This window comes from Acanthopagrus latus, chromosome 12 (genome assembly GCF_904848185.1).
Source record: "Acanthopagrus latus isolate v.2019 chromosome 12, fAcaLat1.1, whole genome shotgun sequence".
NCBI classification, from domain to species: Eukaryota; Metazoa; Chordata; class Actinopteri; order Spariformes; family Sparidae; genus Acanthopagrus; species Acanthopagrus latus.
The window spans coordinates 10,099,661-10,113,121 of record NC_051050.1 but is presented as its reverse complement, the minus strand read 5'-3'; the positions used below and the strand labels follow the sequence as shown (position 1 = coordinate 10,113,121).

The 13,461-nt window shown below is 41.6% G+C and overlaps 1 protein-coding gene across 2 annotated transcripts; it reads left to right on the top strand.

Annotated features, from left to right (window-relative positions):
* Window positions 1–759: 759 nt before the first annotated feature.
* Window positions 760–13,206, top strand: slc26a1 (solute carrier family 26 member 1). Of its 2 annotated transcripts, none has more exons than XM_037117964.1 (8): window positions 760–897; window positions 6,745–7,228; window positions 7,394–7,600; window positions 7,969–8,215; window positions 8,307–8,538; window positions 9,042–9,225; window positions 9,804–10,091; window positions 10,172–13,206. In XM_037117964.1, the coding sequence occupies exons 2-8, from the start codon at window positions 6,821–6,823 to the stop codon at window positions 10,751–10,753; spliced, it is 2,148 nt and encodes a 715-aa protein (XP_036973859.1). In that variant the 5' UTR covers window positions 760–897; window positions 6,745–6,820; the 3' UTR covers window positions 10,754–13,206. The 2 variants fall into 2 exon arrangements, with proteins under 2 accessions (XP_036973859.1, XP_036973858.1); XM_037117963.1 differs by lacking the exon at window positions 760–897 and adding an exon at window positions 3,253–3,428.
* The last annotated feature ends 255 nt before the right edge of the window (window positions 13,207–13,461 follow it).

Here is a 13,461-nt window from a genome sequence, read left to right as displayed (position 1 = left end):
AGCTCTTGGTTATTTCATGAGATAAGATATCACCAAATGCTAGATATCACAGGCTGATACCACTTATGGTGTAGATTTGGTGAGTAAACATACAAACCTGTCAAATTCATACTACAAACAAATAGGGGCCAGCATATCACCAGAGAAAACTGCTAACTGCAGCTAACTGTACCTGCCATTAGCTCCTTAGCTCAGTTAGCTGTGCATCTAGCGGTCGGGGCTGGGAGCTCAGAACAGCTGTTATTTCTTTACAGGCTTTTGATCATTTTAGTTGACTTTTGGGTGTTTTTCAACTAAAATTCTTACATATTGCACCTTTAAAGGCATCATTAACTAAGCTTTATTTACCTGGTAAAGATTTCTCAATAGCAGAGAAAGTACATAAATATGGATGGACAGTTTTTGCTTTTATAATAAGCTGTGAGGTACACACTTTGAACAGCATATAACTTTAAAAAGATATGATTTGATAACTTTATTGCATCAGATACCGTGCAGAATAGATTCAATGAGCTGAAAACATTTTTCAGAAAAATTTAAATTAATACATTGTTCTGTCATTGATATAATACAGGAGTGGAGCAGGAGTTAGGAGAGGATGTCATCCCTGCACACATAGGGGCTTAGTCACCATGGTAACCGTCACCCACTGCCAGCAGTCCCTCTCTCCCCTCCCCCTCTGCTCCGCTCCAATCCGCAGACAGCAACAACACAGGGGGGTGCTTCTCCCATCATGCTTTGCAGGAGGAAGCAGGAAGAAGCCAGGAGCAGTCAGGGAGCAGCAGAGTGGACGGCGGTACAGAGGGAAACAGACTGATGGTGGAGGCAGAGGCACCAGTCAGGGAGGCATGGCCCATGCTACCTCCCGTCTGCATTCAAGCTGCTCCTTCTCTCCAGGTGAGTCCTCCCTCGTTTCACTTGTCTCTCGAGCTGTGTCCAGAAATCGTGATGTGATGAAGATGACATGCCAGAAGGATGCTGCCGGTGGATTTAAAGGGGCAGTGCAGTTGTCCTCTGAGGTTGAGTGGGGTTACTTGCCTTGAAGTGAGGAGTCAGAAAAAGGAAAGAAGGCACACAGAAACTCCTAACATCCTACTCTGGTTTGGCTCTATCATCTCAAAGCAAAATGTCTGTCACATTGTGCGTGGATAGTGTCAAAAAAACCTAAACACATATACTGTACACACACAAAACACACATATACCAAATAGCAGCCCCCTCCCCCTTGATGTTTCAGTAGCTTGTTCCTAATGTGACCCTAAGCTTAACTGTGACTGACTCTTTTAGATGGACATAAAGAAACTGCCATGTCGTCACACTGACAATGACGCCATTCATACAAGCATATAATGCACAGGGACACACCCACACGCACATGCACAGACCCACTTTTGTCTCATACAGTGAATGTTAATCAGATTTCTTTAAAACAGAAACTCTTTCTTATCAGTGATTGATATTAACTTGCTTGCATTTTTCCTGGAAATTATAGAAAATAGCCCCCCCCCCATGTCCAGTTCAATACAGACATATCCTATCAGAGGTAAAGCTGTTAAGTATTGGTGGTGATTGTTTATCTGGCTTACACGTGACAGTATGCTTTCAACCAGAAAGTCATCACTGATGAGCTGTCAGCAGTTCTGATTCATTCAGTGATGATGGTGATTGAGTGTAGTCAGTTCATCCTAAAGATTAGATGGTTAAGATTATTTCATGCAGGTACTCAACACCTCGAAAATGCCTCCACTGAGGCCGCTGAAGTCCAGCAGCTTCCTTGCCCAGACTGTAAGTGAGTGACAGACTGTACCAGTGTTTATACCTATCCCTCCTGTAAAATGGGTTTCACCACCAAGTGCTGCAGCTTGTTGTCAGTTGTTTTCCTTGTTTTGTCAGTTTCCCCCACTTGCAGTGAGTCCCAAAGATGATCCACATTTAACATCATATATTCTTTTATTACTGTTACTTAAAACCATCTGAACCAAATAGCCACATGTAGAAATGAGATGTTCACTTACCCTCTGAAGAGTCACAAGTCACAAGTCCAGTCACAAGTCTGTGCCAGGAGATTTTACACCATGATGATATAAATGGAAACATGCGGTTCTCTGGAAAAGACAAAAATCACAATGGAAAAGGCTGGTCAGAAATGTAATATGTAAAGTAAATGTTCTGCCAACTATAACTTTTTTTAAGCACACCATATACCCTCTATATCTCAAAATTAGGTGCATCACTAACGCCTGTTTATAAGCATTGATTTCATCGTTAGATGCTTTTATAATAAATGAGAAACAATCTATTTACTCTAGATAGACATGTTTTACCTGTTAGTTCCACTTTTGATAAGCACACAGCACTTATCCCGTCCCTGATGTGAGTGTTTAAGACAGATACAGGTTGTGTCTGTTGCAGGTCACACAGATAACAGCAGCACTTGTTCAGCTGCGGCTTATCTCATGTTTACTATGTAATCCACTCATTCCGCAAGATGTATTTAAACAGTGTGACAAGCTGACATACGAGTCTATGCTCATTTTCACTTCACAAGCATGATAGCCGGCAGCCGGGCAGATAAATGCCAAGCCTTGATCCAGGTATTTAACGTGCCATTTATCGGTGAAAACAAAAGACTGGTTTGATGACGTTGTGAGGTAGCGTGGGATCATGGGAGATGCTGTCTTCATTGTTTAACAGCCTCCACTGCCACGCCGAAAATCTATTCTGCATGACTCAGGTAGAGATGTTAACGGACGAGGTAATGTTTAAGTTTTATTCAAAGTACATCTGTTGCATTGACCAGCTTCCTCCTTCACTCTCCGACGCATCATCTGATGTTTCCACATCAGTTGCAGTGACAGCTGACCCAATGAAACCCACTGTTCCGCTGAATAAAATTACAGATCGTTGGAAAGATTTTGGACAACGTCGGTACACAACAAGTTGTTTTTAGGTATAAATGTTTACACATTATACACATCATATCTAACTGAACCTTCCAGTAACCATGAACCAAATCTTCACCCTAAAATGTAATGATTTACCACAACTGGACTGGCATTTTGTGTCCAAAAGGAAGTTTCCACAGTGTCAGTAATAAGTAGTAAGCACACACACACACACACACACAAATGCCTGTCAGTTTTTAAGTCAACGGTGCCATGGCCCACCCACGCCTGCTGATCGAGCCAATAAGAACCAGTGTGAGGGGTGAGCAAAGGGCTGCTCTTATCTTCCTATTTATCCAGCAGAGATCACTCAGATCTCCTGCGGTCTGACTGCTCAGATGACATCAGAGACAGAGAGAGGGCGGGACGTTAAGAGGGTGAAAGGGAGAGGGAGAGAGAGGAAGAAGTTAAGGCTGAGCTGATCAACATACGACACATCAGACACTTGTGGTCCTGTTTGTCCCTGCGGCTCTGACTCTGCAGGTGAGTTTGTTGAGACACTTCACTGAACGGAACTGTGTGTTCTTACCATTTGGATTTAAATGTCGAAGAGAACACTGATGCATTCAGTGTAGTTATACTGTAACTGGAGGCAGTCAGGTTGGGATTTGTGATGCACCGTTTTGAGTGAATTCACAATCATTAACTGTCGTTCAGGCAGGAAGTATTCTATAATAACCACATCTGGACAGGTGAGAATGGCAGGGTATCGTACAGTTCTGCTGTAGTTTGGATCAGTTTGACTTGGATTTCAGTGTGGAGAGCGTTACTGAGCTGGAGACATGTTGGTCAGTACATATGAAACACATGAAACACAGATATGAAGCTAAGTAACTGTTTTTCAGAAATAGTCTTTAATGAATTAAGTTTTGTATTTTCACTTGAGTCATTTTTCAATACGAACTGTCTGACATCTGTGTCACTTGAGTAGATAATTGTCATAGCAATTACTGGTTCCAGCCCTTTATGATTTTCCTCAACAGGGCACTAGAAGAAATTCAAAACTCAGGATTTAGATATTTTGAATATTAATGGGGTAAAAATACAAACTCAGAAATATATTTTTTTTTCCATAACTGAATAAATAAGTGTTCTCAAAGGGAAATAAGGTCCCCTGAACATCATTTCAAGCTAGAAGGTGGCAGGGTCTGACACATATGAACAAATCATTCAGTCATGAAAACTAAGACGGTTTATTTAGTTTGTTTAGGCAGAAAATAAATCACTGAAGATCTGTCACTTCTGATTAAAATGTCTTCCCCAAAACGATGTGATGTGACTTTAATGTCAAATATTGAAAATAATCTCTTGACTCCTGGCTTTACAAGTTCAACATGAATGTGTCATTTGCATCTTTTTAAAACCACCTGTTCTGTCTTCAAGTCAGAAAAATGTTGTTCAGTGTGTAGTCCCTAAGGGTTTTTTTTTTCAAAAGTCGCAATATTTGTCACCAGATTAGGAATCAGGTTTTTAAAGGTTGGACATATTTTGGTACTTTTGGCCGACACAATCACACTTGATTTCTCTTTAAATCTGCACATGCAAGATAAAAGAAGGAAAAATTACCTTCTGGGTTAATTAACTGCAGTAGACTGAATATGGACGATATTGTTTCTTTGCTACCGAAGACCTTACATGACGAATATCAGCTTCCTGTCACACGGTGATGTTTCATCTGTGAAGTCACGCTTTTATTTTCGCTCCTTTAACATGATTGACTGGAAAAGATTTCAGCTACACATGAATAGCGTGCTTCCCACCCTCAGAGGACGCTTTCAGGTCATTTCTAAGCAGTGCTGAGGTGCTTTTATATCACATGATTAAAGGCCGAGCACATTGATTAGAAATGGTTGACGGGCGGCTTTAATCAATTGTTTTCAGCACTGACACTAAGGTAAATTAAACCCTTTCATTCAAGAAGGTCCTCAGTGTGACTCCCCTCATGTCTAGCAGTTAATCAGGTGTGTGTGTTTCTCTCAGTGAAAGAAAACCTTGTTTCGGTGGATGGTTTTTATCTGTTGGCAGGAGTGTTAAACACAAATGCGGGGTAGCTCTTAAGTTTTCGGTCTCTGTGTGTTGTACCTCAAAGCTTATGCTCATTATTTATCTCCTGTGCCTTTCTATGTAGCAAAAAACTAAGGTTGCATCGATTTAAAGGGTCATTCCCATGCACATTAAGTAACGATTACTGTCCTGAAGGGAGTGGAAAAATCATCAAATTGAAAAAAAAAGATACATTAAACTTCAGTATGTGTAAAATAACTGCAAAATAACAAATCTGCTGTATGTAGACATAATAATTACTCAAAGTACTCCTCATTCTTTATCCCCCCATCATATCAGTCCATGAGAGCTGCTGGCGCTGCCACAGGAAGTCTAAATCACAGCACATACCAGAGTTGCTATGATGGCAGAGGCTGATAACACGTCATTTATAGTGTTTTATGATATCTGTGACATGGTTATCTCAGCTGAGACCAGCTGCTACTGAAAATAATTTGATCTTATGAGAGAGGCCCTCTGCGACCCGCCAATCACAAGCTTCAGTCACAAGTGTCATGGATGTGTTGATCTGCGTCTTTCATTTATAGAGACAGTTATAGGTTAAAAAGCCCAACCGGCTAAAAAATAATTTAGACCATCACGTGACAACTGTAGGATACAATACTGCCTTAAAATTTAATTCAACCTGACGGGGGCACGAGTTTCACTAATTTCCTGGCATTTTTAAGACAAAAACTACAAGTGTTACCCTAATGGTGGTTCGAGGGGGAAAGTCAGGGGATCACCAAAATCATTAATACTTATCATCTTGGAAACCTGGATACATTTGAATAGTTGCTGAGATCAGCCTCACTGTGGCGCTAAGTTAGGGCCTCACATACGTCGTCATTTGGCCTAGCCTCTTGACTTACCGATGACTGTTTAGAGCTAAGCTGCTATTCAAAACAAATAAATGTCACAATGTTTGCATCATTTTCCTCTTTTAGAGATTTATAGTCTCCAAAAGCAGCACCAAGACTGATTCCATTGGTGACAGGGGTCATGACCTTTAGTGCTGTCCTTATACGGACATTTCCGTAATCCTCCCATCATGCATGGCAATACGTTTATAATAACCCTGTCCTTACTCAACCTCAACCCGCATATCAGACCACAACACCATAAGGGTAAAGATAACCACCAAGGACTGCTGCACTGGTATCAGTATAGTGACATGTTTAACAAGTAGGTCAGGTGATCTAGAATCATAACTATTCATTGAAGGTTAAGAGAACAGTTGTCTACAGTTTGATTTGTGGAAATGAAATAATAATAATAAAAGCAATAAAAAAGACTATCACATTAAAGAAAATGAATAAAAATAAAGAAAATAAATGCAACAAAGCAATAAAAAGATGCCATCACACAAAAGTCTGTAGAGGTGACTCACTGATTCTGCAAGGCTCTCAGAGGCTCTCAGCCAAGATGTAATGTTATTCTGCTCCACTTTCACTTGTTAAAGTCAGTGTCTCACTCACGCTATGATCCCTTGTGTTTGGGGTCAGAGCCAGGTGATTGGGTGTGATTTCCTCAGTGCAGATCTAGAATACGACAGAAATGGCAGCAGTGTTGCTACAAAGTACAGTAAATGTCTGAACTCCCCAGAATTCAGACGCAGCATGGCAATCATGCTTAGTGTATACAGGAAGATACAATATCTTATCTCCTGACTGAAGGCATCTCCACTGATGTTGACTGTTTCTTTTTCCCTGTCTGTTCTCTCCCTCTCCTATTTCCCTTAATGATGATCTCCCAGGAGCGAAGCTGACCACATTATCTACATCCCCTCCCTCTTCCTCTCACCTTGCTGCCTCCTCTTCCCCCCTAAGACCATGGAGGAAGCCACCAAGACCACAGACACTGGACCAGCCCTGCCGCCTCTCCTGGAACGACGGGTTCGCCAGCGAGAGCCCACAGTGTCAGTCCTCAAATCCAAGCTGAAGCAGAGCGCGACATGCTCCGTGCCCAGAGTGCGATCCACCCTTACCGGGTTCTTCCCCGTGGTGCGCTGGCTTCCAAAATACAAGCTCAGAGAGTACGTCTGGGGCGATCTCATGTCCGGCATGATCGTTGGTATCATCTTGGTGCCGCAGGCCATTGCCTACTGCTTGCTGGCAGGAGTGGAGCCCATCTATGGTTTATACACCTCGTTTTACGCCAACATCATCTACTTCCTCATGGGGACGTCCAGACATGTCAGCGTGGGGATCTTCAGCCTCATGAGCCTCATGGTCGGACAGGTAATGGATCACAAGTAGCAAGCAACGATCATACAATTTGGGTCATTAATGACATGTTGGAGGGATTTTTTTTTAAAATTCTATTCCTGTTAATACTGGTCCCTGGAAAACAGGTCAAGTAAGATCATTGATCAGTTGTTGCTGGCGGTTTCTCCTTGCCTGCAGGTGGTGGATAAGGAGCTATACCTGGCAGGCTTTGATCTCAATGAGGACTCCAAAGCCTCTGTCCCGGATGTGTTTAATGCCACCCTGGGCACTAACCTCACAACTGGTAAACCTCACAGCGTGGAGCTAATGGGTCTGCAGTGCGAGAAGGAGTGCTACGCCATCAGCATCGCTACTGCTCTTACATTCCTGGCTGGCATCTATCAGGTAAAGAAACAAAGTGCTAATGCATGAGACTCTATATCTGAATTAAAGGCAACCTCTGCAGTTTTTAAAGAGTTTTCTGAAGAGCCATGTTTTTAAGTGTTGGTTCTCATTTTGTTTGTATCTAGTGCACACAGAACAATCCACGTGTATGTACAAATGTATATGGGTGACATAATACACAGTGCTGGAGATGTTACTCTATTGATTGAACCAAAAATGTGTTTCCTTGAATTATATTGGCTATAATATACATACCTATATAGTGGTCAATCTATCTGCTCATTGTTGATATTTTGTTTCTAACTATTATTTCATTTGTTTCTAACCGTCCTCTTCCTTCCTGCTCCACATCTTAATCTCCCCACCAGCTCTTGATGGCTGTGTTTCGGCTAGGTTTCGTCTCTGTTTACCTTTCGTCTCCTATGCTGGATGGTTTTGCTACTGGAGCCTCTTTCACCATCCTGACCGTGCAGGCTAAATACCTGTTGGGTCTAAAGATTCCCCGTCACCAGGGCTATGGCACAGTTGTCATCACCTGGATTAACATCTTTGCCAACATTCATAGAACCAACCTGTGTGACCTCATCACTAGTGCCATCTGTATCTCTATATTAGGTAAGACCTTGATGTTGTATCCTTCCTATTAGATTCAAATTCAGATTTGTAATTTGCTTTATCATAGAATAACACTGAATCTTCATTTTAGTGGCAGGGAAAGAAATCCAGGAGCGCTACAAGGATCGTCTGAAGATCCCTCTGCCGACTGAGCTGATAGTAGTTGCAGGAGCTACACTGGCCAGCCATTTTGGGGAGCTGAACAGTCGTTACAGCTCCAGTGTTTCCGGTCACATCCCCACAGGGTTCATTCCTCCCCAGGTGCCCAGCTTTGGTCTTATGCAGCGGGTGGCACTGGATGCCATTCCTCTGGCAGTCATAAGGTAATGTACAACAAATTTAACAACATGTTTGCTTGGCACCGATGTGTGTCTCTTATCTGGACAGTTACAGATGTAGTTTAGTAGCTTGATTACTGTCAGGCAATAATATGTTCCCAATTGCCTAGATTGAGATCTCATTGCACTTTCACCCCAAGAAACAAACAACTATGGACATTTCCTTCTGTACTGTTTCAGCTCTAGAAAAAGGAAAGTAACCGGGAATGATGGGAAGCACTCATTTAATAGCTTTTTAATACATCTTCAAATGGATTATGTATGCCATTGCTAGACAATACTTAAGTCCTAATGTAACAACACTTATGAATGCAGAAATACTGTTATCTTTCCCTAAATAGTAAAAGAACAGGAACAAAAAAAATGCTATTTTACTTAAGCTTTTGTTGAATGGTTCTTGGATGATGAACAATTGAATATGACCACTCTGAATGTTTATTTACATCAGGTCTAAAAGGAACTAAACAAACTCTCATTTTGTCTTGCAGTTTTGCTTTCACAGTGTCGCTGTCCGAGATGTTTGCCAAGAAAAACGGCTACACGGTTCGTCCTAACCAGGAGATGCTGGCCATTAGCTTGTGCAACATCGTCCCTTCCTTCTTCCACTGTTTCACCACCAGCGCAGCACTGGCAAAAACCATGGTGAAGGACTCAACAGGCTGCCAGACACAGGTGAATTTCACACTTCTGAAAATGGTCAAAACTGTTTATCTAATAATTGGTCCAAACATTTTCTTTGCTTTGTGTATTCAGGTGGAAAACATGCTTTATGGGAGGTAATAGGTTCACATTTAAAAATGTTCTCACTACCTTTATTTTCTTAACAAGGATGAAACATGTGGAAACATATGAAATGGTGTAGACCAATGCTGTTTATATCCTGTTCATGTTAACATTGAGGAAGATGTTCACTTAACACTAAACATCAGATTTGGATCTGGAGAACTTGGAAGCTCAGTTAATGCCCTGGGTTCTTTGTTGTTTTCTTCAAGCCATTTCTGAAAAGTTTTAGTGGTTTGTCAGGGCTCTTTGTCCTTCTGGGGCGCCACTGCCATCGGGTAGTGCCATTGCCGTGAGTTGGTGTATTTAGTCTGCAAGAGTGTTTAGATGGGCGTTGTGTCTCAAGTGGTGACCCAAGCTTTCCTAGCAGAACATGGCATTGTGACAAGATGATCAATGTTTTTCACCTCACATCTGTGGTTTTAATAATGTGGCTGATCTATCTCTTCATTTCTGCACTCCTCCGTCAGGTATCAAGTTTGATCAGTGCCCTGGTTGTCCTTCTCGTCCTCCTCTTCTTCGCACCCTTCTTCTACGATCTCCAGAAGTGCGTTCTTGCTTGTATCATAATCGTCAGCCTTCGGGGGGCTCTGAGGAAGTTCAAGGACGTCCCAGCTAAATGGCGTGCCAGTAAAAACGATGCTATAGTGTGGCTGGTCGCGATGTCAGCTACAGCTTTGATCAGCGTGGAGCTGGGCCTCCTGGTCGGAGTAGTTTTTTCAATGACCTGCATCATCTTTAAGACCCAGAATCCTAAGGTGAGTAATTGATTTGATGCTGATAGAGGTTTTGAAGGCTGAAAGCTGAAAGCTCATGATCTCATATCATCTGATGCCAGGTCTCCCTCCTGGGGCGGGCCCATGACACTGATCTTTACGAGGACATGGACGAGTACAAGGACCTCACGCCTCCACCTCGGGTTCAGGTCTTCCGCTTCCAGGCTCCCCTCTACTATGCCAACAAGGACTCATTTCTCAAATCCCTCTACAAAGCTGTTGGAGTGGAGCCTTTCTTAGAGATGACTAAGAGGAGAAAGGCAGAGAAGAAGGCCAAAGACATATCCACAAAACAAACCAAGGCAAATGGGGATAAAAACAACGGCGAGGTCATTATCGCACTCGTCCAAAGAGAACTGGATTTCCACACGATAGTTTTAGACTGCTCTGCCATGCCTTTCATAGACTCAACAGGCATGGCCACATTTAAGGGGCTGGTCAAGGAATATAATGAGATCAAGGTGAGCATTCTCCTTGCCAACTGTAACACCTCAGTCATTGATACCCTGCAGAGGGGACAGTTCTTTGGGAAGAATGACCAAGAAATGAGCAGCATGCTGTTTCATACAGTCCACGCTGCAGTTCTTCATGCAAACAGTACATTTGCAGCAGCAGAAAGCAGGTCAGAAGACTCTGTGGTGTAGAGCATCAGGAAAGAGAGGGAATGGAGACAAAGAGATGATTTAGGTATGCTATGTTGCCATCTTTAACAATGCCGTAGTAGGCAGCGTTGAGGTTGCCTTTTAGGAAACAATGTCCAAGAAAACCCAGGGTTACCATGAGGATCCAATACCCTTATTAGTACACTTAAAAACCATGCAACAAAAATAAGATCCGACCTGCCCAATGAGCATTCTTTAAAGTCGTTTTTCAAGAAATAAAATGCCATTTCACTGATGAAAATGTCATGAAATGTGGTCACTGTTTATTACTGCTCAAGGTGCCTTTCAATATCAGGGTTTCTTTACGATCAGCAAGAAAACAATAAGGTGGGCAGAACATTTTTCTTTCTGGCACACTCAGACTTTTGGCTGGGCTCTCTTTTGTGATCTCTGACTGAGTCATTTTTTGACATCATTGGTGCCAACATGGATTACGATTTTGCTAATGCTAGCGTACATTGTTTGAGCTTGCACACCAGGGGTAGAGGGGGCACGCGGGGCAACGGGACAACCAGTGGAGCAGGTGAGAGTCAGAAACAGCAAGTTAGGAAGTTAGGAGCACTACCAGTTAGTTGGCAGCTGAAAATAAATACACTTGCTAATGCTATCAGTAGCAGGCTTGCCATCAAGTCTGTGGCTTAAGCTTTCAAGAGTCCTCATAACGTTAGCAGACATGAGCTGTTTTACCTTACTGACTTGTTTCTCCAGAAGAGATGCCACATCTGCACAGGCAAAACAGTCAACGCAAACTGTTGTAACACAGTTATCGATGTTGCATTAGCTGTGGATGACTAAAGGCTAAGCTAGTTTGCTAGGCTAGGCTCAGAGCTGAACTAACAGCGCAGCAACATAGGCAACAGTAAGATGATTTAAAATAATAAGAAAAGTAGCTAGTCTAATGTAATGTGGACTTACCACAGTGAGGCAACTGACCAGACAAGAAGAAATGTAAAGAAAAAGACAAAACCAAGGAGGATGAAGGAGAAAATAACAGGAATCAAGTTGAAAATACGTGAAAATGATCTTTGACGAAAAGGAAGAACACCAAGTCAGCCAATATATTCACTGATCAGCAAATTCTGCCATGACAATAAAATGAAGCCAAACTTTTACAAATTTCATGCTGCAGCAGTGCTGTTTCAGATTAAGATGCAAATAAAGAAACAAAGATATAATTTTTTTTATTTTATTATTTTTTTTGTTTTAAGTTGGTTGCATTATGCACCTGAACACATTTTCAATCAATCATTCAACCTGAATGCTGGGACTCACAGACCAAAGTGTGTGTGAGTGTCTGTAGACCATTAAGGGACTCCCCATGAGCCATAGCATTAATATCAAGATATTGATATCAAGAATGAGGTCTCATAAATGTAAACACAGCGAACACTGTGACCTACATCTAATATGTATGTTCTCACTTGTTTAGTGATTAATCGATTACAGTTGATTTGTAAGAATGTTAGTTCTCACGTGGTTTTTTTTTGCCCAGGATGAGCTTCTATTCAGTTGGTGATAAATGTCTTGTTTTTTTTCAAATGACACAATTGTGTCACCGCAAAGCCGTTTTAAACTTTTATATCACTTCAAGCCTTTGGCCAAAGTCCATGATGGCCCTAATCCAAGAGTCCAGAGTTCAACCACAGAGATTCAGCCACGGTCAGCATGATTTCCTGGGTAGCCAGCTATTACCCTGGACCTCAAAATAATTTCTGAAAAGGCCAGTTAATCTCTTCCTGACCATAAGAAGAAGCGCTTGTTTGTGGAGGGATCAGAAGTTTTACATGACTCACGAGGACTCGCACACAGAGAGGGCATTGCCTTCAAACCAGGGCTCATTACAATGTACTTGTACTCTTGATCACCCAGCCAGAACAGTATGATCTGTTCTTGAAAAAAAGTAGATGTATTGACACACATCTGAGGTCTCCTCTCGGGTGCCGGATGAAAGATAATCGTTGTATGGTGCTTCTGAAATTGATATTTTTACTGAATACCCTGACGGCAGCAGGTGATGCCACGTATTTTGTCAAAATGCTTCACTGCCACTCGTTTGTTAGAAGAAATGTTTTTATGACTTGCAACTTTGTCTCTGTTAGCTCTTCAAACCTCTTCAGATATTTTCTTGAAAGTAATTTAAACAGGATGTGTTTCTACTTTCCTGCAAACAAGTTCAGATCATGTGGATGAACCGATTTTGTAATATGATGTAGTCTTTCTTGTTTGTCAATTAAGAAAATCGTCATTGTGTATTTTTCATACACTTATTTTGTCAAACACATTTTTTCCATGTATTCATTTAATGCAAATCATGATAGTGATTACATGAGTCTGTTCGACTTTCATTTCTGACGTAGTGTTGACATTCAACACTTGTATACAAACACTGCCTTACTGTTTGAATACTTGAATTAAACTGACGAGTTTTTAGTGAAGTGCATGTGTCTGTGTCTGTGTTATTGCCACTGGTTACAGATGTTGTAATGTTGGAATCTGTTAACGACAAATGTTATTTTACCATATTATTTTGCCAAGGGAAGCAATAGAACAGCTGCACACATCAATAATTTCATATTAGCAATGGATCAAATTAAATATGGGAAATGAGTAATTCTGTAGATCTCATCTTCACAGTGTTTTGGCATCTTTTAGCCAATTGTTTTTCTTTTATGGAGAACGATTTTTGAAGT

Coding starts and splice junctions, on each gene's coding strand:
- slc26a1 (XM_037117964.1), top strand. CDS start 6,821: ATGGAGGAAGCCACCAAGACCACAGACACTGGACCAGCCCTGCCGCCT. Junction 7,229..7,393: donor TGAGCCTCATGGTCGGACAG/GTAATGGATCAC, acceptor CCTTGCCTGCAG/GTGGTGGATAAGGAGCTATA. Junction 8,539..9,041: donor ATTCCTCTGGCAGTCATAAG/GTAATGTACAAC, acceptor TTTGTCTTGCAG/TTTTGCTTTCACAGTGTCGC.